Source organism: Perca fluviatilis, chromosome 14 (genome assembly GCF_010015445.1).
Source record: "Perca fluviatilis chromosome 14, GENO_Pfluv_1.0, whole genome shotgun sequence".
NCBI classification, from domain to species: domain Eukaryota; kingdom Metazoa; phylum Chordata; class Actinopteri; order Perciformes; family Percidae; genus Perca; species Perca fluviatilis.
Window position 1 is genome coordinate 11,156,642 of NC_053125.1, and position 26,288 is coordinate 11,182,929.

Genomic DNA, 26,288 nt, shown 5'->3' on the forward strand with positions numbered 1-26,288 from the left:
TTAGATGTAAATGAACTTTGTTAAACTGGAGACTCTTGTAGTTAAAGTAAAAAAAACAAAACACACACACACACACACACACACACACACACACACACACACACACACACACACACACACACACACACACACATTTCTCCAGTGTGACTCAGCGGGGTGACTGATGTTTGTATCGCTCAGTGGCCCCGTCGCTCTCGGCTGCCGTGGAAACTGTGGCGTCTTGAATAACTATAATATCATTAATGTGTCCGCTTCCACTTCTGCCCTGTTATTTTAATCTTAGTGTGTATACGTGTGTGTGTACGTACATCTGTGTGTGTGTGTGTGAATGAAATGTATGATGTTTGTGTGTGTCTGTACAGCAGTGTATGATGTGTGTGCATGATTATGTCTGACAGGATATTGTGTGTGTGGTCAAAGTGTGTAAGTAGATGTGAGTGTAAGATTATGTGTGTGTTATCCTGGGCTCTATGACAATATAAGGAAAGGATTAGGCAAAGTTTTCCTGTTTCTAAGATGTTTCAGTCCAGTTGACCCATTTACCCCTATATATATAAACACAGCATGCAGTCGCATGCGCGCGCGCACACACACACACGTTCCTTTCATAGTAAATCAATAACCAGATTATTTTTTTTTTGCATATTTGCAATTGGTGACAAACATTAGATCTAGGTATATAAATGTTAAGTTATGGTTAGTGCGTGCATGTACAGTCTTAACATCTGATAATATTTCCTATAAGACATAACACACACACACACACACACACACACAGAACACTTAGCTAATTTAGAATGACAGGAGGAAAGTGGAGTTTCCACAAGGTGATACTCACTGAAGCTCAAGGTGTGCACTTACGACACACACACGCACGCACGCACGCACGCACGCACGCACGCACGCACGCACGCACGCACGCACGCACACACACACACACACACACACACACACACACACACACACACACACACACACACACACACACACGGCAGTGGAAATACTGAGAAAGAGCCGGCATTGTCTACAACATTTAGCAGAATAAAGCCTTGGAATGTGTTATTGTGAATTCATTTGTCTGCGTACTCAGGAAAGATGTAACCATTTGGATTGCACTGGTTTCCCTATATTCACATGTTACATAACAAATTAAATAAAAACTGCATTACAGTAAAACAGAAAAATCTGGATTAAAGCAGTGTGTAGACAAAGAAAAGGAGCTCTCCTAACTGGAAACTGAATTTAATAAAACAAAATAAATCTAATGCAGATGGGGTCACAGATCATGAAAGGAAAGTTAAATGTAGCAGAATTTAAGATAGGAAACTGAGAAATGAAAGACACACTGCTGTTTTGTTGGATTTGGAGGAAGGGAAAATCTGTTGAAGTCGCAGAGATGATGCAGAGTCTGATTCCGTGGTAAAAAGAGAACTATACCATAAAAGTAAAAATAGAGGATCCAGTTATTACAGGTGATGCTATAAAAAAAAAAACATGAGGCAAGCTAATAGCAGTCTCCATCCATAATAGAGCAATATAAAACAACATAAAATCACAAAAAAAACAATGGAAACAAAGAAGTAACCATACTGTATTTATTTGCTCATGGTATCAACAAAGAGCTACAACATGAAGAGGAGAAATCTCAGCAAAATGGAAAAAAACAATGACACTGATATCGAAGATGATCAATGGAGGATGAAGGAAAACTAAAAACCAACAGGTTAACGAAATACTATTCGTGAAAAATTAAGAAAATCTGAAAACTTTTTTGATCGCCAGACAAACCCCAGTGAGTTTCCACTGCTGGAACCAGTAACATCTCCTGTCTCTCTACCACGGCCCTCAGGGGTCCCTGAAGAACAAGGAGAAGGGGAAGATATGGCTGCAAAGAAAGAGGGACAGAGAAAGTTAACAAACTGCACGTGTGATTAATGCAGCCGTGGGCTCATCCCATGAGGCTGCTACTGCACATCATTATTACCATGAAAAGACTACATTTGCTAGATTGTTTGGCGTGCTCTGTCAATGCGGAGATCCTTTTGTCAGTCTCTTGTGTGCCTGAGGACATCTGGCGTTCTCAGCTTGTCTCAACAGACATTTCACAGGAATATTGTAATTTCTGTGCTTATAATAGCTGGATTTCCCCAATCCATTTTCATCTTTGTCAACTTTTTTCTTTCAGATGTACAGCACCAATTAGCTCTTGTTTCTCCTGTGGGTGTAAAAGTCAATCCAATCTACGAATAAGACATCACCATCAACTCCACAGGTATGAATCTAAAGCCGGTGACACACCAACCGGACGGCCGACTGACCTTCGGCAGAAAAGGCAGTCGGACTGACTGCCTCCCCGAGTTGGCCAAAAAAAAAGTGCCTCGGAACACACCGGAGCGATGCCGTTGGCAGCTGATTGGACGAACGCGTCACGTGGGTCTGGTTTCTCCGGAAATTCAAAGCCAGACTGTCATGGCGGCTTGTTCAGAATACGATCTCATATTGTACTAAAATAGTTCACCGAAACGTGTTTCTGAAAACATTTAAAGCGAGAAATAGGCCGTGCAGTTGCTGAATCTGTCTTCATTTCAGATCGACAAAGGTCAGTTTAAAAGATTTTTGTCAGATTTTGAGAGGTGCTCCTCATTTCCGGGTTAGCACTCCACCAATCAGATTTGTCATTTGGGTCCGACTGCGGGCAGTGCCCGCCTTCCGACTGAGCATGCCAGGTCGGCCAAAATGAAGGCCAGCGGCCCCTCCAATTGACGACGGCACGGAACACACCAAACAGACTCTGACCTCGCCAGACTGTCCGACGGCTGATTATCGGGTCAGTGTGTCAGGGCCTTTACCCTTACTGCGTGCCGATTCAATGATCTGCTGTAGGGTTAATTTTTCAGTTTTAGCTTGTAGCATGCTAATAAAATACTGTTTAATGTTGATGTGGCTGCTCAGATTGAAGGTGCTGTCATACCAACCTGGCCAATCGAGTCAAAATCCCTGGTTCCCCAGGGTCTGCATTTTCTTCCTTCTCATCACTCTCCTCCTCTCCCATGTTCTGTATTGTCCCAGGATGCACTTCACCTGCAGTCCAACTTCCTCTGACTGTGTTGACACCTGATTTCTGCTGGGGTTCGTCAAACCCCTTGGAACCTTTCTGTGGGTGAGGATTAGAAGAAATTAAAATTATATGAAAAATAGAACAGAATATAAAATAATGCAGATTTAATTGTTTAATTTGCTAGCTCCTCCCACCGAATAGTGATTGTCCAATCATAGCTTTGCAACTGTACCTACTGCAGCGTAGGATTTCTCCATATGTTGAAGATGTGTGCATGGGCCTGTAGTAAGAGCAGTAATCCATGTAGAAAGAGTTCGGAGTCATGTCTTTTACAGGAGCACAACTTTAAGGAAAACAATGTTTATCTGCTGTAGTGTAACCAGCTAACGTTAGCATGCCCAGCTAATTAGCTCACTAACTATAGTAGTAACTTAGCCTTACTTCCAAGGCAAATAATTTGCATATGATTAGCTAACTCCTTTTTTATGTGAGGTTACAGTGTACATTAGAAAGAGCAAAGTTTAGTTGTGTGACAAACAGGGTAGCCACACTTTTAAAAAAATACAGTACTGAAATGTGAGGGCTAACTAGCTCTACCCTACAATAGAAGAGAAATGCTGCTCCTTTTCCCCCCATGTGTTCATCGTGGATCATACACTGGAGTGGATGCTGACTTTTCACCTGGGACCAGTAAGCTTTACTGTTGAGTTAGCATGATTATTATTTAGGCCTATGCTATGCTATATTTAATGAATATCTAAGAATTCTTTGCAAGTTTCTCATTTTCATATGAGTTAGCCAAAAACATTTTGAGTTTTCAACCAAGTCAAGGAGTTGATGTAAATGTAGTTAGCTAGCTAATAACATATGATATTGAAAGTTCGTATTCTTCTGTCTGTAGGTTAGCATGAATTTTAGTCATAAATCTGCCACGGTTATCATTAACAGTAAACTGCATTGTTAGAATGGAAAGCTTGATACGCCGCATGTACTGTCTCAGAACACTTGCTTCTCCGAAAATGAATAACTCAACGGGCTGACATAATTAGTTCAAATCATTTTTTTCCCCACTTGAAACAAATGTGAGGAGAAAAGAGTGGACAGGTGTAAAAAAAAAAAAAAAAAAAAAAAATCCCCGGATCAGATGAGATGAAAGGCTGTGGAGGGTGGAGGGTAATTTTGGGACTTTGTTGCTAATCAATCTGAAGCACATCACCAGAAACAAGTACACTCTGTGCCTGATGTAATGCCATTATTAACCTTAATCACACTTGTTATCCTACCTGTCTGCGCTAATGTTAGCCTCGGGCTACAGTACAGACAATGATGCTACAAGTGTGTTTATTTATGTGGTAGAGAGGAAATGAAAGGGTAATATGAGACTAAAATTGGAAGACGAATTTTTAGAATCAATTAATTCCAAACAACTGTGGGCTGAAATGACTGACTTCTTTATTTGACTTTTAGGAGAGTGACAAATCAGTGAGGCGGTTACATGTGATGAGTAAAAGACTGAACTGATCACCTTGTCAGCATGTCCTGGATCTTCTTTCACCTCTCTCTCTGCATGTGGACAATACAGAGGGAGCCTGCTGAAAGTTGGACACAACCAATTTGTTTTTTTTTCTTACATTAATAACAGAACAATTACTGTTTTACTGATGATTGCCACATACAACTAGACACTTTATTAAGTCAAATCCACGAGGAACTCTTTTTACTTTGATGTAAAGAATAACATACAATATAATATATACAGAATAGGGTCTGTTGATACAATGAAAATCAATGCTTGTCTGTTAATGTCAGTGTTTTTTATTTAAATTGGTGGGTATCATGCCTCCGAAGGCCGTGAGTTACATGTTGGTTAGTCTCGCATTGCCAGACAATGCTGGAGTTAGATGCCCCTGAGTGTGATTGTTCATTGACTCACTGACAATCTCATTCTTTTCTGTTCCCATTTTTCTAGCAGGTTTAACACAGAAACAAACCATCTGTCTCCCCAGGGCATCATGTAGACACACACACACACTCACACGCCCCGATGAATGCCATCATTGATGAGGCAGTACTCTATGTAGGAAGCCTCTGAAATGTGTGCTATACTGGTGTAGCACTTTGTGTAAGGACATGTAAGTGTAATGGTCAATGTGGTGAATATAATTCAATAAGAATTGCTTAATGAAACTTGATTTCCTGTGAACTGGTAATGATGCTTGAGGCCCTGCTGCTTACAGGATGTTTACACAGAGTGTGTTCCTCAAGTTCAAAACTAGGAGACAATTCTGTTTATGTAAGTTAAATACAAACTAGGTGGGGTGTGTGTTAAAGTGTGTGTGTGTGTGTCATCTTTTAAATCACAATTTTCGCCCCACTGATCTGACTGTCAGTGTGATTGAGGTGGCGCCCGTTCGCCTCTTGTCTGTTAATAACGGCAAGAATCACTGGAGCATGTGTGTGTGTGTGTGTGTGTGTGTGAGTGTGAAACAGGGCAGTTGTCAGAATAGATATCTAAGTGATTTTACATCTTCATTGGCACTTTATCCACATCACCACCCTCAAAACAATACATACTGTTCACGCTTAAGAGGGATAAAGACAATAAGCAATGACAAATGAATTAACCCTGGCCTACATTTATAAATATACATCACAGCACACTAATCCATGATGTAGTCAATAAGGCCTGCTGTATTTCTACTGTCACAAATGTATATTGTCTAATGGTATGCACTGTCATATCACCAAACGTTTATCAGTGTTTTAAGCCCCCAATGTCCCAGCGCTGCCTGGAAGGCACTAGGATTAGGCAATGGTTATGGTTAGGGTTAAGGTTAGGGTTAGGTGCCTTGAAGTCAATGGTTGGGGCGACGCTGGGGGCTTAAAACACCATCGAGCTCACCAAACCCTTGAAGAGAGAATGGGTTATCAACAACTACCTTAAGTATAAGTTAAGTATAAAGGTTTTGGTAAAATATACAGTAGGCTGTGCATAGCCACACACACACACACACACACACACACACACACACACACACACACACACACACACACACACACACACACACACACACACACACACACACACACACACACACACATACACACAAACACACACATACACACATGACATCTCCCTCCTCTAACACACACACACACACACACACACACCCACACACACACACACACACACACACACACACACACACACACACACACACACACACACACACACCCACACACACACACACACACACACACACACACACAAACACACACACACTTTTAATATCATAATCACAACGTTCATTCACATGGAGCCTATGTGACCATTTTTGTAAATGTAAATTAAGCTTAAGGTTGCAGATAAGGCCTACTTGCCTCTCTCGCTACGTTGTGTGGATTCTGTCGAATCTTTTAAAAAGCAGCTGAAGACTCTGCTATTCAAGCAGGCTTTTACTTAGTTGAGTGGGTTTTATGGTTGTTTGTTATGTTTTCTATTTGTATTTCAGTTTGCTTGTATTGTGACTTCTTGTGTTGTATTGCATTTTATTGTGAAGCACTTTGTGATTTTTATCTGTGAAAGGTGCTATACAAATACACTTTACTTACTTACTTACTTACAGTAGCAAAGAGAGCACTCACCCAACCACAGAAACCTTGCCTTCAGCCTCCATGTCCTTGATTAAGCGCTTTAGTATGGCCTCCTCTAGTGGTGAATCGCTTTTATGGCGCTTTGACTGGGGCTCAGAAACAGGGGGGAACTGCTGTGCCACGTATTTCTCCTAGAAAACATGCAGTAGTGTACTGTACGTGATACATGACACAGGGTGGACACTATCTCATTTAATATAAAACAATCCAACAAAGGTGTTTTTGTGTTGCAGTGTTATATTGTAACATACAACTCCGGACATACTGTATATAGTACACACAATGGATGTCAAAATATTGAGTACACTATACTGTATCTCTCTGTCCTTTCAGTGACACTAGGCATATTCCATATTTGACAGTTTGATAGTAACACTCTAAGCAGTATTCTTACTATGTTTTGTGGAACAGTACAGACAGAACGGTAACCGAACAACTCACTGAGCTCAGCTTCTCCTCTACTTGCTTTGCTTCCTCTGCAAGATAAATACATGAGAGACATCAACATGCCTGAATAGTATTTTGTGTGTCTGTTTGTGTACAATACTGTACTGAGATTCACAATCTCTGTTCTTTATCACATAGCCAGTGCTTGCTAACAAGATTTTTTTTTTTATTTATGCTTGCCCAGTCTTTTACACAGAAAAACCCACTGGGAACCCACATTGGAAAGGTATGAGTTCTCCGAAAAAAAATCACAGTATCACATATTACACAATTGTTATTATTTTTATCAGTTACAATGAACCTTAAAAGAAAAAAAAAACGTTAGTGTTTTTGGGGGGTGAACAAAGGCTTTATCATAATTGAAACTTAAAACTATTTTCTTAATGGAAGTATGTGCAAAAAAAATCTCCCTTATAAAAACAATACTGTAGATAAGCAAATGTACGATAACTGTCAATTTTCAATCCACGGCATACCGTGACACCGGTAAACATGCCAAAAGAGCCAATACAGCCCTTCTGCATGACTCTGTCTGCTTTCATAGAACAAATCTGTTACCGTAACTACTACAGTATATAGATCACTGTTACTGTTGAACTTCTTTCTTGCATTTCTTTGTGCTGATTACATGTAATGCCTTGCAAGTACGGGATGTATTTTGTGAATACAACTTAATAAGCTGTGAGTGTTTTTTCCTCATCTGTGTTCATCCTCACCATTCTGCATGTTTTTCTCCAAGTAGAGGATAAGAGTAAACGGGTAGGCTCTCAGTTTCCTCTCACCATGTTTGCACATGACCTTAGACGCTCCCTCTCGCCTCTTCCTATCTGGTAGTTACAGTTAATAAAATACAGTGAACTTCTAGTGAACTGGCATCATAATTGTGTGCAAGTAGAGGATCAGTAGCTATCAGGAGCTGTGTTGTTTGCTCTGTGCTTTGCAGTATAGTGATTTAAAGATAATGTACAATACTGCTACAGCACCATCCACTAATGCATTAGCATGCACTATAGTGATCTCAACACTGAATATTAGTTGTGACCATCATGTCGGTGGGTCCCCACTTCGTCTTATTCCCTGTTATTGCAACCAAAATCTCACCGACATGTAAGTGACCACCCACCCTGTCTAGACAGGAAGAAGACACCCAACTCAAAGAGTTAGTCAATGTGCGTCCCTTTGTAGTGTTTTGCATCTATTTTTGGTCATTTTGCATCTCTTTGTGGTTGTTTTGTGTCTCTTTGTAGTCACTTTGCATCTCTGGGATTGTTTCACATCTATTTTTAGTCATTTTGCTAATCTTTATAGTAATTTTGGGTCTCTTTAAAGTCCTTATGTGTATGTTTTTTGGTTGTTTTGTGTATATTTTCAGTCATTTAGCGTCTCTTTGAGAGTCAGGAGGACCCCTCCCTGACCCCCTGGGCCTGTGCCCGGTAGGCCTGTTCAGTTATCCATCCAGCATCACAGTATCGAAGGCTGGAAGTGTGCTGGAGATATATACAGCATTGATTTGGAGATGGGGATAGGTAGAAAGCTAACAGACAAATAAATACACTGATGGATAAATAAACTGATGTAAAAGATACAAGGGAAGACAATGAAGTGGGAGCTAGAGAAGGGTTGGAGACTGTCCAGGTTGCCAAGAACAGTTCTGATAATTTCCTGAAAACAAGAGAAAATAAGAGACTTAAAGAGAGAACAAGCAATTAAATAATTAGAGGTCAGAATGAATCAGTTTACTGTGAAAGTAGCCAATTAATTTGATAAAGAATAGTGCAAATGACTGAGTCAACACAGCAAATGTTGGGAAGTGAATGCTGACTAAGTAGGCGAGCAGTATCCATAATTACCTCCAGTTGCTGATTGAGGCAGTTTCCTCCCATATTTTTCTCTCCTCTGATGAAATATGTGAATTGAAAGGAATATATTAATTAATTAATTATTATTACAATATGTTGTTATACAGTATTAGCAATTCAAGTTTTGGTAAAGTACATGCATTAAAAGGCTTTCACTGTACTGAGTACAAATGTCAAACGTTAATAAGATATATCGCTGGAATGCTGCTGAGCCTTGAGTGCAAAAAATATAAGGTATGTTTTAAATGAAAAGAGTCTCCTTTGGCTTTAGGCATTCCAGGATCAGTTAAGACTCTTATTCTATGACGTTAACCCTGAATAAAGGCAGACAGATCAAACAAAAATGTCGAGACAAACTTAGGTAGCACACATCAGAACGTATAACAGTAGCCATTATAGTAGGCAGTATTGTTTTTTAGAGAAAGAACCTAAAATGGAGAAAAAAGATTGTTTCATCTCCTCAACTGCTTTTGAGATTGAAGATAAAGAACAATTTGCAAAGCTTAGCAGAATTTAATCTTGAGGAGGAAAAGGGAATGGAAGCATGGAAGGAGCCAAGAGAGGATGCAACATTGATCTTTCTCTTGCTAGTATATGTTTTGCGTATGGATTTTGAGCTTGTGCTGTTTTGCTCTGCTTTCAAGAAAAAGAATTACTCAAATCTGTAGTTGCTCTAATAGTAAGCTAGTCTCTGTTTCAAGTTTGGTCTTAAAATAGTTTTCCTTTTCCTCAAGCTATGTTTGGAGCTTGTTGGACTTGCATTCTGAATGGTCTCGGGCTTAGCCACAGGTAAAATTGAATTTCACTGCTGGTTATGAAGTAATTTCCACTGGTGCGTTGAAGTATGCTTATTCCGATTTGGAGAAAGATTACCAAGGTGTGCAATTAGAGCTAATCTACAAAATATTACTTCCACTAAACCCTATCCCAAGCTTGGTTTTGGGATGCTGTCTCTGTCTTCTCTTTGTCTTTGCTCCGCTTTAGGCTAAGCCTCGAGTTATACAGCTAGGCTGTGCTGTCTTTGATTTGTCAACTGTCTTGCTTTCATATTATACTTAACTTACTACTTTCACCAAAAGAGAGACCATGTGAGGAAAAATAGATATTAAGTATAAAGACAAGGCTGTGAAGATGTAAAGAACAATGTCTGTCTTGCCTGAAGCTGCTGCCTCCTCTGATCTTGAACTTGTAGATAAAACTACCTGCTTTGAAGAATCGAGTTTCAGGGCAAGGGAAGGAGAAGGCCTGCAGTGGCATGGCTAACCTTATATGGTTTGGGCAACAAAAAGAAAATAAACAGAATAATTTATTAATTGATGGACTGTATATTCAGAGGGCAACCAACATACAGAATACATGTCAACATCACTGAAAATCCGGAATTGATTTAGCTAGCTAGCAAGCTACCAAATTCCAGATATAGCTAGTATGCAATTAAGTCCCTTTTTACTGCCAGAAATTCTTGGTTTTCTCCATAGAAATGTTCTTTCACTGGCGCTCTCTTGAAATTACCGTAATGCCTAGAGGAAATTGGGAGCATGTAATTGGGAGGTCGTCCAGCAAGCTAACTTCACCATCCAGCAGGATGTCAACAGTTAAAACCGTGACCGTCAATCAAATGGCTGAATCGCCGGACAGGGCGAATTCCCGCCTTCCGTTCGCTTGGTCTTCTTTGATTAGCTAGATATTCGTCCAATCAGCGGTGTCGGTGACGTTGAAAACCTGTCACATGACTGTCAGCTGACCAGTTGTTGCAGGAACGAGCAGGAAGGACTAGCTAGTTTTAAACAACATTACTCAATTCAAAAGAAGTTAGAAGTAATGTTATGTTTGCCCTTTTTAAAGTAACGTTACGCGACAGGTCGTTGCCTATTTATGCCTCTCCCTTAAATTCAGCTGAAAACGCCTAAAAGGTGAGATGGAAATATAGTAAAGTTGCATTGTGACGTCCCAACGTCTTAACACTGCGTTGTACTGTACATACAGCGACTGTCGTTTCAACGGTCTTAACACTGCATCATTTAGGCATCATTGATACTCATTTGCTACATGACATCACCCTTCCTCTGTAATAAAACTGGTGGGAAAGAACCATGGAAAGAAAACTTATAGAAATCAGTGTAACCTGTCCGGTTCTCCACCTAGTACCAGTCCCGATATATACAACATTGACTACTCAAAAAATATCTCATTGATTTCTCACTCAACTCTCTGTCCCTCTTTTACAGTGTTGGGTAGATCAACTAGTACAAACAGGGTAAAAAAGAAAAAGTGCCTCTCAGATCAGATGTCTTCCTCCTCCTCCACTACCTCTGCTGTCCTCCTAAATACGGGGGTTCAGATGCCCCTCCTGGGTTTGGGGACCTACAAGTTGGTGGCTTCTGAAGATGTCTACCGGGCTGTGGACGCAGCGCTGGTTGCTGGTTATCGGGCCTTTGACAGTGCAGCCGTCTACCGGAATGAAGCTGACCTGGGCCAAGCCCTGAAGCAGCTCCTGCCCAAACATGGCTTAACCAGAGAGGATGTATTCATAACCAGGTGATGTGAATATGGGTTGTATCCAATCCACATAGTTGAATGCACTTATCGCAAGTCGCTTTGGATAAAAGTGTCAGTTAAATAAATGTAAGGCTTGTATGCCTTCCAAAAGAGCACAACATTTGAGTAAATAAGTGACCTTTGATTTATTATAGTATATAAAGAAGAATCTTTTGTTGCAGGGATTTTATGAACATGCATATTAAATACAGCTGGAATATGAAACTAAATATCCTTCAAATTTATTTCAAATGTTTTTATTTAGTTAATTGTTGTAGCGGAGTAAAATATAAACAATGCATGCCTATACTGGCTTTCCTGTCCTCATCACATAAGTGTCTTATAAGAGACCAAATGGAGGCACTGAAGCTCAGTGAATCTCAAAGGCCCACAGTACAATATTAATCAAACCTTCCTCCCTTATCCCTGCAGTAAGTTGGGCCCCAAGGATCAGGGTGAGAGAGCCATGGAAGGAGCCCTCCGCAGCCTGGCTCAGCTGGACTTGGGTTACATTGACCTGTACCTGATCCACTGGCCTGGCACACAGGGTCTGGTAGTGGCTGACCAACGCAACCCAGGTAAAGAATTCAGATTAAGTTGACATTTTCCTTCATGTACCATAATATCACTGGCAACATAACTGTGTAAAAAATAAATGTAAAGCATTTGAAGTAACTCTTTGCTCTGGCCAGGTGTATCAAATGTTTTCAAGCGGTCTTCTCACTTTCCTCCTCCACAATGTAGTTGTACTTGAGTACCACTGATGAATCACGATGAGGTCCTAATTAATATTTGATTCCAGGCAACCGAGCTCAGAGTTGGGTCATGCTGGAGGAGCTGCATGCCCAGGGGAAGCTGAAGGCCATAGGAGTGTCCAACTACACACCAGCACACATGAGAGAACTGATACAGAGCTGCAAAGTCCCTCCTGCGGTGCTACAGGTAGAAAGCAGGAGGGTGAAGGAGGATGGATAACCTATAATCTACATAATGGAACACAAATGCACTCCGTTTTAGAAAGAGCCAATGCAGACAGTGTTTTTGTTTGTTTCTTCAGGTAGAGTTTCACCCGAGGCTGTGCCAGACGGAGCTGAGGAGTGTGTGTGAGGAGTATGGAGTGTGTTTCCAAGCGTACTCCTCCTTAGGGAAAGGAGAGCTGGTCACTGATCCTGTGGTGATGGAGGTGGCAAAGCACTGTGAACGCACACCTGCACAGGTAAACGCACATACTAAGCATCTTGATTCAATCTTTTTGGGCCAGCCTAACCAACACGGTGCTCAATAAAAACATTGCTTTCAGCACAAACACTTGGAAAACCTTCAGGTCTTTTGTTCCCCTCCAGGTCCTGTTGCGCTGGGCTGTGCAGCAGGGCGTTCCAGTGCTCCCCAAATCTTCAAATCCAGACAGAATAAAGGACAATGCCAGACTTTTTGACTTCACACTGAGTGACACAGACATGGACAGACTGTCAGCTTTGGACTGTGGGCACAAGTACTGTTGGGATTCATCAGAAGTGGCTTAATAGACCACTAGTGGAACACACATTATCTTCCATGATGCCTCTTTAATGCTGCTGTTCTTTTGCTCTGACTGGCAGTGATGCAGTGGTGGGAAACCACCACTAGAAAGTTACCTTACAAATTCACTGGGTGAACGTATTGATTTAGGTAAATGTATGTACTGAGGTATCTGAGAGTTCAAGTAACATTTTGGACAACATTGGCCCATAAGTTGGTCTGTTTGTTGTGACCGATATGCCATGAAACGCAGAGAGGCTTTTCATGCTGCACTTATAGGTGTGTTCCTACTGACCAAAAATGTATTTAATGTGCCAACATTTTAAGACTAGTTCCATATTCTTTGTTGCCTCATACTGTTCTTTAATAATACTCTTACAAAGTAATAATATGGCATTTGTGCTTATGCTTTCTCATTTAAATTTTCTATCAATTGCGACAGAAAATTGCAATGAAAAATTATGACATTTTTAAAGTGTCCTGTTCACTGAATAATTTTACACAGTTACACAAGAGACTCACTTTAAACACAACTTAAAAAACTTTTTATCGCCTACCAAGAGTCTGGGTCTGTCCGAGGTTTCTTCCCAAGAGGGAGTTTTTCCTCGCCACTGTCGCACTGCTTGCTCTTGAGGGACTTATTGTAATTGTTGGGGCTTTGTAAATTATAGAGTGTGGTCTAGACCTACTCTATCTGTAAAGTGTCTCGAGAGAACCTATGTTATGATTTGATACTATAAATAAAATTGAATTGAAATTGAATTGAATGACATTTTTAAAGTGTCCTGTTCACTGAATAATTTTACACAGTTACACAAGAGACTCACTTTAAACACAACTTAAAAAACGTTTTATTCAAGACAGCATATACCAGAAGTTTCACAACTGTAGAGAAAATACATCTTGTCTGAACTTGTAGATAAAACTACCAAACTACCTAGGGAAAGGGAAGGAGAAGGCCTGCAGTGGCATGGCTTATGTCAAATGTGTTGGGCAACAAAACAGAAAATAAACAGATTAATTTATTATTGATGGAGTGCTGTTTCAGAGGGCAACCAAAATACAGAATACACGTCAACATCACAGACAATTTTGAATTTGGTTTAGCTAGCTAGATAGGACAAATTTCAGTAGGCTATAATGCTTAATGCATTATATCAGTAAAGGCAGTTAGCATTTATAAAAAATAAAAATAAAAAAAATAGCTGTCAAAATTCTTGACTTTCTCTCTCTCACTCCCGCCTTCCGGTTGCTTGATAAGCTAGATCTACTTTGATAAGATAGATCTTCCAATCAGCGGCGTTGAAACCTCTCAAAATGTCACATGACTACTGTCAGCTTACCACGTGTAGCAGGAAGGAGCAGTTGTAAACATTCCTCTGGACAACAAAGCTACAACGGTAAAAGTTGTAAAGTAAGGTGACCTTTCCTTTTATTGACACGTGTCACCTATTTAGGCACCTCTCCTGCATAAGAATTCAGCTGAAAGGGCCCAAAAGGTGAAATGGAAACACGAATTATCTGTAACGCTGGCATTTAATGGCGTTGCTAGCTACATTGTAATGTAAGAACTGTGATGTTTCTACCATGGATGTACAGTGTATAATTAGATGTTTCTCCGTCTTGGTCTTAACGAGTATTGCGATATCCTAGATATCACATTCCCATGTATAACACTGCTTAATTGTGTCAAAGTTTGGTCTCATGTATTGTGACGTTCATATGGGACGCATATTTGGGTAAATAACGTATTTGAGACTTGGTGTGCACTTAGAGCTACATTGACGTTGTAACTTCCCACCTCGACAAATTGTAACAAGCTTTGTGACGTCCCAGCGTTTTCAAAGTGTGTGTAATACAACGGTTTTACTCGCTGTCGAACTATAATGTCTGTGCGTCAACCACACTGTCACATTGTACTCAGGGGCAACAGAAAACATTGTTGTGACCAAGTAAGTCTCAAGTCATTTGGTCTTGGTCCAAATAAGTCTCGAGTTACTTTGGTCAAGTCGAGTCTCAGATCAAGTCACTTTTTTTACACCCAAGATAAAACACTCTTACCTGTAGTATCTGGTCTTTATAGAGATAAAAGACAAGGTATTAATAGCCCATCTAATAATATGATTGGCTAGTTTGTATAACTAGTACAAAGAGTATGACTTTAATCTGTATTATAATTATTGATATTTAGTGAAATGAATGTAATCAAAGCAAAAACATATTACTTATTTATTTCATATTCCCTCCCCAGCACTTTGAAAACAGTGAAATACTGACAGCCAGTCTACAACCTCAAACATTGTAACATTCAACTTGGTCAACAAAAGTGATTAGTTGTGACACAGAAGCACTAATGAGGCTTCATTAGGAGTCTTTGATGTAATGTGTTGCCATAGCAAGGAGTTTGACTGACAGCCAGTCATCCAATCATGACAGTCCCATACCGGGGAGCTTTTTAAGTCCAGTCAGGATTTTCAGTTTGCGCTGCATAGCATACTTGGACAGAAACGGGACAGCATTGAATTATATTATTTTATATTATACAGCCAACATTTAAACTTATGAATGCGCACAAGTCATCCGAGTCATCATGCGTCAAGTCTCGAGTCATTAACTCACAAGTCCACGTCGAGTCTCAAGTCATTTATTTTTTTGTCAAGTCGCAAGTCATCAAAACAGTGACTCCAACCGAACCAAGTCGCAATCACCAAGTCTCAAGTCCACATCTCTGATAGAAAACCTGTAGAAAGCAGTGTCTTAACCTAGTGCAATATACCAGTCACGATAAAACCATATTTATATTTACCACTCAAGAAAATCTCTCATATTTTTCACTCCACTCTATATGTCCCTCTTTAACAGTGTTGGGTAGACCAACAAGTCCAAATAGGGTACAAAGAAAATACAAGTGCCTCTCAGATCAGATGTCTTCCTCCTCCTCCACTACCTCTGCTGTCCTCCTAAATACGGGGGTTCAGATGCCCCTCCTGGGTTTGGGGACCTACAAGTTGGTGGCTTCTGAAGATGTCTACCGGGCTGTGGACGCAGCGCTGGTTGCTGGTTATCGGGCCTTTGACAGTGCAGCCGTCTACCGGAATGAAGCTGACCTGGGCCAAGCCCTGAAGCAGCTCCTGCCCAAACATGGCTTAACCAGAGAGGATGTATTCATAACCAGGTGATGTGAATATGGGTTGTATCCAATCCACATAGTTGAATGCACTTATCGCAAGTCGCTTTGGATAAAAGTGTCAGTTAAATAAATGTAAGGCTTGTATGCCTTCCAAAAGAGCACAGCATTTGAGTAAATAAGTGACTTGATGTATGATGGGATTTACATAAGGGCAGAATCTTTTATTCCAGCAATTTTATGAACATACATCTTTAATACAGTGGGAAAATACACATATGGATGCTAGAGCTGTGCTCGATTTAAAGAAATTCTTAGTCGACTAACAATCATTCAATTGTATTGACTAATTGATTAGTTGATTTAATTGACAGATCTGTAAATCTGAGTTTCTTCGCAAAGAGTCATGCAAAAGCAGCACTTTAATTCTTGTGTTTACCAGAGATGTTCTTGTACGTTTCTGGGAAATAAGTCTTTCAGCATGAAAAAAGCATAAAACATGACTAATCGACTAAAGAAATCTAAGTTGAATAAGGCCAAAACGACCGATTTAGTCGACTAATCGACTAAGAGGGAGCAGCCCTAATGGATGCAAAGTAAAATATAAACGATGCATGCCTATACTGGCTTTGCTGTCCTCATCACATAAGTGTCTTATAAGAGACCAAATGGAGGCACTGAAGCTCAGTGACGTTTGAATCTCAAAGGCCCACAGTACAATATTAATCAAACCTTCCTCCCTCATCCCTGCAGTAAGTTGGGCCCTGAGGATCAGGGTGAGAGAGCCATGGAAGGAGCCCTCCGCAGCCTGGCTCAGCTGGACTTGGGTTACATTGACCTGTACCTGATCCACTGGCCTGGCACACAGGGTCTGGTAGTGGCTGACCAACGCAACCCAGGTAAAGAGATTAAGTCAGTGTTTTCCTTCATGTACTAAACTTTCACTGGAAACATCTGCGTATGTATTTGTATGTATCTATTTTTGTAAAAAATAGGGGTGTTTAAATGAATCATTGCATCGATGCACAATAGTCCAAATCCGCATCGCAATGCAATGATTAGTTTGAACGCTCCTAATTTTACATATGCAGTTATGTTTCCAGTGAAAGTGCGGTGACAGACCATAACCGATTATTGCCTACTGATTTTTTTGTTTTTGCCTTTTTGTCTGCTCTCTGCTGTGTTCAGACTCCACTACATTCAGGAAGCGTCTTTTTTTTTTTTAAAGAGAAGATACAATAAAAAGGGGAGTTCATACATATCTGACTGCTTAAATTTGTCGATGAAAACCATGTGTAGCAATATATAATAATATTGAGAAGGTGACGCATTGTGATATCCATTCGAATAGTTGACAGGATAATCGTAATGAATTGAATCGTGAGACCAGTGAAGATTCATACCTAGTAAAAAATAAATGTAAAGCATTTGAAGTAACTCTTTGCTCTGGCCAGGTGTATCAAATGTTTTCAAGCTGTCTTCTCACCTTCCTCCTCCACAATGTAGTTGTACTTGAGTACCACTGATGAATCACGATGAGGTCCTAATTAATATTTGATTCCAGGCAACCGAGCTCAGAGTTGGGTCATGCTGGAGGAGCTGCATGCCCAGGGGAAGCTGAAGGCCATAGGAGTGTCCAACTACACACCAGCACACATGAGAGAACTGATACAGAGCTGCAAAGTCCCTCCTGCGGTGCTACAGGTAGAAAGCAGGAGGGTGAAGGAGGATGGATAACCTATAATCTACATAATGGAACACAAATGCACTCCGTTTTAGAAAGAGCCAATGCAGACAGTGTTTTTGTTTGTTTCTTCAGGTAGAGTTTCACCCGAGGCTGTGCCAGACGGAGCTGAGGAGTGTGTGTGAGGAGTATGGAGTGTGTTTCCAAGCGTACTCCTCCTTAGGGAAAGGAGAGCTGGTCACTGATCCTGTGGTGATGGAGGTGGCAAAGCACTGTGAACGCACACCTGCACAGGTAAACGCACATACAAAGCATCTTGATTCAATCTTTTTGGGCCAGCCTAACCAACACGGTGCTCAATAAAAACATTGCTTTCAGCACAAACACTTGGAAAACCTTCAGGTCTTTTGTTCCCCTCCAGGTCCTGTTGCGCTGGGCTGTGCAGCAGGGCGTCCCAGTTCTCCCCAAATCTTCAAATCCAGACAGAATAAAGGACAATGCCAGACTTTTTGACTTCACACTGAGTGACACAGACATGGACAGACTGTCAGCTTTGGATTGTGGGCACAAGTACTGCCGGGATTCATCAGAAGTGGCTTAATAGACCACTAGTGGAACACACATTATCTTCCATGATGCCTCTTTAATGCTGCTGTTCTTTTGCTCTGACTGGCAGTGATGCAGTGGTGGGAAACCACCACTAGAAAGTTACCTTACAAATTCACTGGGTGAACGTATTGATTTAGATAAATGTATGTACTGAGGTATCTGAGAGTTCAAGTAATATTTGCCCATAGGTTTTCCTGTTTATTGTGACAGATATGCCATGAAACACAGAGGCTTGTCATGCAGTACCTATAGGTAAATGTTGTGCTGTTCTATATACTTGTTGCATCCTTGTTCTTTACTAATACCCTTACAATGCAATATTATGGCTTTTGTATTCTAGCTCTCCCATTTAAATTGTCTATGAATTAACATACATTTGCACTGAACAGAATATTTAGAAATTTGAAGAATTACACAAGAGACTCTCTTCAAAACCACTCTTAAAAGTATTTATTCAGCACAGCATATACCAGAAGTTTCACAGCTGTAGAGACAATTTACAAAAGTCATTTAAAAAAATTAAAAAGGAATCCAACAAGAAAAAAAAGAATTTATTAGAATTACATTTTCTCCACACACATCTCCAGATTCAAGTAATATCACGGATGGTTGTAAAACGCCAGGTGCACAGACAGGTTTTTTCCTCTGGGGTGTGTTCAATGCCACAAATGTTTCAAGTCAAAACCTTAACATGACTTTCTTTTTCTGAAATGGCTTTTCCAGCGTTAGCCATTATATTTTTCTCACAGTTGTGACAGCAAACGCACCACCATTGTGCTTTTTTTCTTAAGCGTAATAGGTGACTGTAAAGTTTAAGGCGGTAATTGGGTAAACAGACAAGACTGGTTATGTGGTGTCACATCACAGGTTACAGCATGTTCAAGGCAGTTCATGACAATATTGTATTTTTAAAATTCCATATTCATATTTGGCCCCAAGCTCTAAACACCATGTACATATTTGCTGCAAGCTGATTCAACTGTACTAATTGTGTCAAAGTACAGGTCTATTAGGAGTGACTTATTATAATGTAAAACGCTAACTAACTTTGTTTTGACGGCACAATTACACACTCCTGGTTTCCCTGTTAGTGTGATTGAGAAATCTGATCTAAAACAGTGGAGTCACTTTTTTTGAGTAAGTAGCTTAGATGTAACGGCATAGTCTGAACTGTAGCTTCATACCGGATACTTATTCAATTTAAAGGGTCGCCCACATGTTTCAGTGAATTGGTCTTACACAGTTAGGGGTTGCATGTTACCAAACATATGGTAGACTTGGATGAATCTTCAAAAAAAGGTGGTGCTATTCAGATTGCCTACAATTCTCTGACTAAAAAATGCTTGAAAAAGGTGGAGAAACATTTGAGTGTAAAGACAATAGAAATGCAGCCCCTTAGCTCCATGCCTTAGCGCCCCACCCCTACACTTCACATCTCAACCCTACAAGTGTAGAGGAAGAAACAAGTAGAACAAACCTATTACCATTTTCAATAATCACATATTGATAAACAAGTTACAAATAGCCTAATCATATTTACCAAGCTGTGTAGAAGTGCTTATCATAATTTATAATCATTGATAATAAAATCTCCCCTAAATTTCATATTGTGTGTGCCAAGTAGTCCTTAAAAGCCTGAATATAATACATAAAAAGCAAATCTAGCATCTGATCATCACTCCTAGACCTGAGGCTTGACCAATTTAAGATCCCATTTTATTCACATCCTAAAATGAACAACCCACATTTAAACTCACTGTTTTATCAACCCTAACAGGCCTGGAAACTGATTTTCCTAAACAATGTCAAGTATCCCTTCCACTTGTGTTTAACTGTGACTACGATCTCTAAGTCAGTCGTCTATATGCACTGGGTACTAAATAAATGGCCCCAAGCTATTGTGTTGGCTCCTTGTACGGCAGTTAATTCATCCCCACCCACATTTTTAAATATGCACATGACATTTATCACAACAACCATGGATTGTACACTGCCTATTGCTAGGTTGGCCAAACTTATTAAATAGCATGGTAACCTTGTAAAATAGGAACTTGTCAAATAAAATTCTGGCTAAAACACCACCCCGGCTATTTGATAAAATATTTACACATAAAAGGTTCCAAAGGTTTTTTTTTTTTTTGCTCATCCAAGTCTTTAAAAAGATAGATTCATATTGGTTTGTGCTTTTATATGTATGTTTATTGTCATTCTCTTCAGATATAATCTAACCCTGAAGTCTTACAAAAGATAGTATTTCTGCATCATTGGAGATTGTCCTTGTACAAGATTGTTCTTCTTTTGATACATTTAAGATATAAAGCAGTTGATGATAGTCAAGTACAGCTGTTTAAGTGGTACTGGCTTGCAGCAGCAGCAGCAGTAGTAGTAGTAGTGGAAGTTAGATAAGTTAGATAGGCCCAAGAATACTTTTAAACAAATCCTTCCCTTTTATACTCTTGCCTCTGTTGCTTGCTGATTATTTTGGCACACAATTACAGTGGTCTCCATTTAGCTTTTGTTTAAGCACAAACATTTGGAGCAAAACAAGCATTAGTACATCGACATCGGGGATTACTTCAAGAAGACGAGGAAGGAAATTCTAACAGCATTCAAGGTGGCCTCAAATAGTCCGGTGTTTTTATTTCAGTGCATTTATCTCTCCATCTACAGTATATTGCATAGTGTTGATGGGAGAGACAAGAGAAGCATCTTTTAACTCAGTGGTCATTGCTCAACTTATATGCTTATCCTTCTTTGTGTTTTCAAGAGATCGTCTCTCCTCTCTTGGCCTATCAGCTCATCCATTCTGAGGGGGATCAGATAGCCAACAGTCCATTCTCATGCCTGACTGACTTTAACCATTCCACAGTGGGCTGCCCAGCAATATTGTTAACATCACAACCAACACAAATACCAAAAAAATAATTTAAATGTTGTTACCAATGGCGTATAAAAATGACGTGACTAGGATGGAACACCTAGCCATCCACTTAGCCATGCCTTTGTGTTTGGCTCTCTTTCTCTTTTTGTTTAAACCAACCTTTCTTCCGTCCCTTCTCAGATCAGATCATGTTGTTCTCAACACAACGGTTCTCTTGGCTTCCCCATTGCATTCTTCTCATTCCCAGCGATTCCTCAAACCTTGGGTCACTCTTTATTTCCTCTCCCAGTCCCTATTCAGTGCGGTGTGTGTGGGTGTCGTGGTGGTTGTTCTCTCCCTCGGTCTCCTGGTGACTGAAGAGGTAGCTCCACCAGCTTTTAGAGTGGTGCATCTGTTTGGTCGTCCCAGCACTCCTCACCCTCCTCATTTCCTGCACAAAATACAGACAAAGTGTTGAGTTAAAAATAAACTAATCAGTTACACCAGGAAAACCTCTTTGAAACCATTCTTCCATCCTCTAACCCTCATTCTCACCCCTTTGTCTAGCAGGCTGTCAAACTCGTCGCTCATCCTTCGGAGCTGCCGGCCGTATTTCTTGGCTGCCCACAAAGCAGGGGGAGCGGACTTGGACCGTCCCCTGAATGGAGCTCCGTCAGTGGGTGTACCAGCCTCGTCTTCCCCTTTAGCCTGGAGCTCCTCGTCTCTGGAGACAGTGGAAGCGTGGGACTCAGAGTTCAGCCTGATTCGACCGGTCGCTAAGGGAGACAAAGGTGAGAGGGGTTTGTAATGCCTCACGGGTGCAGGGTTAGATCAACGTACAGGGTAAGGCAGCAATAAGGAATGAGGATTATTAATCACTAGTTATCACTGGAACGTGTTTAAAAGGTCCCATGACATGGTGCTCTTTGGATGCTTTTATATAGACCTTAGTGGTCCCCTAATACTGTATCTGAAGTCTCTTTTATATAGACCTTAGTGGTCCCCTAATACTGTATCTGAAGTCTCTTTTATATAGACCTTAGTGGTCCCCTAATACTGTATCTGAAGTCTCTTTTATATAGGCCTTAGTGGTCCCCTAATACTGTATCTGAAGTCTCTTTTATATAGGCCTTAGTGGTCCCCTAATACTGTATCTGAAGTCTCTTTTATATAGGCCTTAGTGGTCCCCTAATACTGTATCTGAAGTCTCTTTTATATAGGCCTTAGTGGTCCCCTAATACTGTATCTGAAGTCTCTTTTATATAGACTTTAGTGGTCCCCTAATACTGTATCTGAAGTCTCTTTTATATAGACCTTAGTGGTCCCCTAATACTGTATCTGAAGTCTCTTTTATATAGACCTTAGTGGTCCCCTAATACTGTATCTGAAGTCTCTTTTATATAGGCCTTAGTGGTCCCCTAATACTGTATCTGAAGTATCTTTTATATAGACCTTAGTGGTCCCCTAATACTGTATCTGAAGTCTCTTTTATATAGACCTTAGTGGTCCCCTAATACTGTATCTGAAGTATCTTTTATATAGACCTTAGTGGTCCCCTAATACTGTATTTGAAGTCTCTTTTATATAGACCTTAGTGGTCCCCTAATACTGTATCTGAAGTCTCTTTTATATAGACCTTAGTGGTCCCCTAATACTGTATCTGAAGTCTCTTTTATATAGACCTTAGTGGTCCCCTAATACTGTATCTGAAGTCTCTTTTATATAGACCTTAGTGGTCCCCTAATACTGTATCTGAAGTCTCTTTTATATAGACCTTAGTGGTCCCCTAATACTGTATCTGAAGTCTCTTTTATATAGACCTTAGTGGTCCCCTAATACTGTATCTGAAGTCTCTTTTATATAGACCTTAGTGGTCCCCTAATACTGTATCTGAAGTCTCTTTTATATAGACCTTAGTGGTCCCCTAATACTGTATCTGAAGTCTCTTTCCCAAAATTCAGCCTTGGTGCAGAATTACAGCCACTAGAGCCAGTCCCACAATGAGCTTTCCTTAGGCCGGTTACACACTGGATGCGTCGCGCGTGTCAGCTGCGTGGCGTGTCCGTTTATATTTCGGCTCCCATGTTAACAGGTTAAAAGTTTCCACGCTGCCTGTGTGACACGCGCGTCTCAAAACGCGCGCCTGCTAGAAATAGAACCAATGCCTATTTTTCACGTGACACGCAAGCGGAAAAGATGTTTATATGTTGTTTAGACACAAATAAATATGAATAAATGACATGTTGATGTTTGAAAGTGTCTAGGTTTTGATATAAATGTAATTTAAAAAAAAAAAAAAATCGATTTTCTAATATTGCACCTGTCAATACAGAACGAAATATTCTGTAGCCTATTTTGCCCTCAATACTGCCAATGTTGTCTTTGCTGTAATCAAATCGGTATATATTTTATGTTTAACATGGTATTTCCTTTTATCAATGGGAAACATACAGGTGTCCAGACAACGCTAGCAGTAGCAGCGCCGCATCAGACATGTTTCTGGTGTGTAAAGACAGACAAATCCACACAGCTGACACGCAACAGAAATGCCACGCTCACACCACGCAGCCAGTGTGTAACCGGCCTTAGGATGTGCCATTTCTGTGTCTGTAGCTATTGAAGAGGAGAGAGGAGAGGGGGGGGTGGCCTTGACCAACTGCCACTTTTGTCATTTTAAAGCAATGATGTCTCTCTCTCTCTCTCATGGGTGGGCAAAGCAGAGAAAGGGGAGGTAACCTTGCTCCTTATGACCTCATAAGGAGAAGATTCCAGATCGGTCCATCTGAGCTTTCATTTTCTCAAAGGCAGAGCAGGATACCCAGGGCTCGGTTTACACCTATCACCATTTCTAGACACTGGGGGACCATAGGCAGGCTGGGGGAACTCATTAATGTTAATAAACCTCATGCCATGGGACCTTTAAAAAACATGGGATAAAATAGGGGGATAAAAATAAACTTCTCGCTTTACTGCATTGAATAGGAGTTAGAGATATTCAAAATGCAAAGTAGGTTAGCTTACATTTCAACTAACAATGCAATCTCATTTTAATGCCGTAAAGTTCATCATGGTAAAATCTATGTGAGAAAAAGAAAAAATTGATTCCTGGAAAAATTAGGCCTAAGAGACAAGGCCAAGAAATGGCAGGACAAAATAGGGGGATAAACAGACAGTAATCTTGGACAGAGTGATAATTGAGTAGTTTGATGCGCTGACATCAAATGTTTTTTTTCCCTTTTTTTGTGCAAGATTAGGATCTCCATTGCAAAAAAAAAAAAAACTAAACTAGAACACGTAAATCGGATGTTGTCTTTCTGACAACTAGAGTGGTGATGTAATAAGCTGTTGTTTTCTGTCTGACCGATTTCTGTGTGTGCCCATCTCTTATAAAAAAGGGTGCTGCTGATAGATGGGGCATGTTTGGATTAACATGTATGCTCCCAGTAACAGGAAGAAAATGCCGTAATAAAGCAAGATAAACTTTGAGTCCCATCTGGAGCAGGTTGATGTAAAGGATGCTCAAACATATTTTGGCAGGTTTGGCATACTTTGCTGAGGCATCTTTTGTGGTCTCTGTGCCGAATTTTCTGCTTGGGTATTTTTCCAGTTTTAAAAGCTCAACTCCTTGAATTTAATCCACAATTTTTTGAGATGTCCTACCTGCAATTCTGAGCTCAGGTAGTGTGAGGAAGTGGCGTTGAGAAAGCGGCTGCTCTTGCACAGTTGGTGGTTGCTTATTTTTTCCTTCCTCTACCTCCTCCGATGTCTCTGACTCGCTGTCGGAAATAGTGAAGTGTGCAGCCATCGTGACATCTGTAGAAGTAAGTTGCAAGAAAAATTGTAAACTGGGATAAGCAAAAGCACAAAATATTGTATATTGCAGACAAGGAAATGGCCATAACTAGATGCATGCTATGCACAAATCATTGTCAATTAGTTTCAATGGCTGGTTAATACTAGTGTTGCCCTGCACTTGACTTGTTTGAGAGAATTGGAAACGGACATGTTGCCCATACAAATGAAATAAATGACCAAAACAACATTTGTTCAACATACAGTATCTGTATTATGATAACGAGCAAGTGTCTATATGGCAATCGTGCTACCATTTTACTGTCATATAGCACATTAGCTAATTATTCAAGAATCATAAAATGGCATCATCCATTGTATCGCTGATGCTGCCCCTATCTAACATAACACACCCAGCAGCAGGGTGACGCTTTGCGGTCCGTGATATTAGCCAGTCCAAAGGTATTCACGGTGTAACAATCTGCGAGATAACCGACATGTTTTGGCAACACGGACCCATATTTGATATAATAACCGCCTTGCTATTATACTGTTATTAAATCCAGCCAGCACACCTTATTCTCCGGCTAACACACTGACTCGCTTGTTTTGTTGTTGTTGACTGAAGAGGACAAAAGAAACTTCCTAGAGGGCGGAAGCTGCTGCGGGGCTAAATTAGCTAACGAAGTATGTAAAAAAAAAAAAAAAGTAGCAGTATAAATAGGTTTCCTTACCCGAAATCTTTATAGCGTGAACCCGAAAAGTGCGAGTGTATCCCTAGTTGGCCTCATGCGGCCGCAGCTGTTGTTTTTGTTATCGGCGTCTTGTCTTTTTAGCTGTATAATACACTTTAGCTCTTCGCTCACCCAATCGCCGAGCGTCACTGCACCGCCGCTGCGCGCTGACGTCACTGTTGCGAGCAGGACTGGGCTGGGGCTTTTGTTTGTCTCACCGGCTTACCTTAATATTCAGTGTAGAGGCGCAGAAGCTTTTAATATGGACAGAAGTCAAGATATTTGTATATCCATCCATTTCCATTTCTATTAGTGGTGGGATTCAGATCCTATACTTATGTAAAAGTAGTAATACCATACCACAGTTGTAATGCTCCATTACAAGTACAAGTCCTTATTATGAAAGAC

The 26,288-nt window shown here is 40.4% G+C and overlaps 4 protein-coding genes across 12 annotated transcripts; 2 read left to right on the plus strand and 2 right to left on the minus strand.

The window, feature by feature from the left end:
• Window positions 1–1,581: 1,581 nt before the first annotated feature.
• On the minus strand, window positions 1,582–10,650 carry LOC120572301 (membrane-anchored junction protein). 4 transcript variants are annotated; one of them, XM_039821560.1, is made up of 10 exons: window positions 10,531–10,650; window positions 10,175–10,277; window positions 9,010–9,055; window positions 8,746–8,821; window positions 7,876–7,986; window positions 7,154–7,188; window positions 6,704–6,843; window positions 4,584–4,647; window positions 2,976–3,154; window positions 1,582–1,885 (listed from the first exon to the last, which is right to left on the minus strand). In XM_039821560.1, the coding sequence occupies exons 1-10, from the start codon at window positions 10,556–10,558 to the stop codon at window positions 1,846–1,848; spliced, it is 822 nt and encodes a 273-aa protein (XP_039677494.1). In that variant the 5' UTR covers window positions 10,559–10,650; the 3' UTR covers window positions 1,582–1,845. The 4 variants fall into 4 exon arrangements, with proteins under 4 accessions (XP_039677494.1, XP_039677493.1, XP_039677495.1 ...); XM_039821559.1 differs by having other exon boundaries at window positions 4,584–4,650; XM_039821561.1 differs by having other exon boundaries at window positions 4,584–4,650; window positions 10,175–10,282.
• A 114-nt stretch (window positions 10,651–10,764) lies between these two features.
• zgc:101765 (uncharacterized protein LOC450036 homolog) lies at window positions 10,765–20,400 on the plus strand. 2 transcript variants are annotated; one of them, XR_005641650.1, is made up of 7 exons: window positions 10,765–10,931; window positions 11,247–11,556; window positions 11,989–12,134; window positions 12,359–12,498; window positions 12,614–12,772; window positions 12,900–13,224; window positions 18,632–20,400. XR_005641650.1 is itself a non-coding variant. In XM_039822632.1 (6 exons), exons 2-6 carry the CDS (start codon window positions 11,306–11,308, stop codon window positions 13,077–13,079), a joined length of 876 nt encoding a protein of 291 aa, XP_039678566.1. In that variant the 5' UTR covers window positions 10,765–10,931; window positions 11,247–11,305; the 3' UTR covers window positions 13,080–13,728. The 2 variants fall into 2 exon arrangements, 1 of the variants encoding a protein (XP_039678566.1); XM_039822632.1 differs by lacking the exon at window positions 18,632–20,400 and having other exon boundaries at window positions 12,900–13,728.
• On the plus strand, window positions 14,378–20,400 carry LOC120573144 (glyoxal reductase-like). Of its 4 annotated transcripts, none has more exons than XM_039822629.1 (6): window positions 14,378–14,488; window positions 15,937–16,249; window positions 16,955–17,100; window positions 17,766–17,905; window positions 18,021–18,179; window positions 18,307–20,400. In XM_039822629.1, coding segments are annotated over exons 1-6 (939 nt in total). In that variant the 5' UTR covers window positions 14,378–14,487; the 3' UTR covers window positions 18,487–20,400. The 4 variants fall into 4 exon arrangements, with proteins under 4 accessions (XP_039678563.1, XP_039678562.1, XP_039678565.1 ...); XM_039822628.1 differs by having other exon boundaries at window positions 14,379–14,474; XM_039822631.1 differs by having other exon boundaries at window positions 14,409–14,638.
• Window positions 18,922–26,046, minus strand: badb (BCL2 associated agonist of cell death b). Of its 2 annotated transcripts, none has more exons than XM_039822633.1 (4): window positions 25,881–26,046; window positions 25,015–25,167; window positions 21,910–22,130; window positions 18,922–21,805 (listed from the first exon to the last, which is right to left on the minus strand). In XM_039822633.1, the coding sequence occupies exons 2-4, from the start codon at window positions 25,157–25,159 to the stop codon at window positions 21,668–21,670; spliced, it is 504 nt and encodes a 167-aa protein (XP_039678567.1). In that variant the 5' UTR covers window positions 25,160–25,167; window positions 25,881–26,046; the 3' UTR covers window positions 18,922–21,667. The 2 variants fall into 2 exon arrangements, with proteins under 2 accessions (XP_039678567.1, XP_039678569.1); XM_039822635.1 differs by lacking the exon at window positions 25,881–26,046 and adding an exon at window positions 25,722–25,742.
• Window positions 26,047–26,288: the final 242 nt, after the last annotated feature.

Coding starts and splice junctions, on each gene's coding strand:
- LOC120572301 (XM_039821559.1), bottom strand. CDS start 10,558: ATGCTCCCAATTTCCTCTAGGCATTACG. Junction 4,651..6,703: donor GGCAAGGTTTCTGTGGTTGG/GTGAGTGCTCTC, acceptor TCCAACTTTCAG/CAGGCTCCCTCTGTATTGTC. Junction 1,886..2,975: donor ATTTTGACTCGATTGGCCAG/GTTGGTATGACA, acceptor CTTTCTTTGCAG/CCATATCTTCCCCTTCTCCT.
- zgc:101765 (XM_039822632.1), top strand. CDS start 11,306: ATGTCTTCCTCCTCCTCCACTACCTCTGCTGTCCTCCTAAATACGGGG. Junction 11,557..11,988: donor GAGGATGTATTCATAACCAG/GTGATGTGAATA, acceptor TTATCCCTGCAG/TAAGTTGGGCCCCAAGGATC. Junction 12,499..12,613: donor TCCCTCCTGCGGTGCTACAG/GTAGAAAGCAGG, acceptor TTGTTTCTTCAG/GTAGAGTTTCACCCGAGGCT.
- LOC120573144 (XM_039822628.1), top strand. CDS start 14,399: ATGACTACTGTCAGCTTACCACGTGTAGCAGGAAGGAGCAGTTGTAAA. Junction 17,101..17,765: donor GGCTGACCAACGCAACCCAG/GTAAAGAGATTA, acceptor ATTTGATTCCAG/GCAACCGAGCTCAGAGTTGG. Junction 18,180..18,306: donor GTGAACGCACACCTGCACAG/GTAAACGCACAT, acceptor GTTCCCCTCCAG/GTCCTGTTGCGCTGGGCTGT.
- badb (XM_039822633.1), bottom strand. CDS start 25,159: ATGGCTGCACACTTCACTATTTCCGACAGCGAGTCAGAGACATCGGAG. Junction 22,131..25,014: donor ACCTGAGCTCAGAATTGCAG/GTAGGACATCTC, acceptor TGTCTCCCTTAG/CGACCGGTCGAATCAGGCTG. Junction 21,806..21,909: donor ACAGCCTGCTAGACAAAGGG/GTGAGAATGAGG, acceptor TATTTTGTGCAG/GAAATGAGGAGGGTGAGGAG.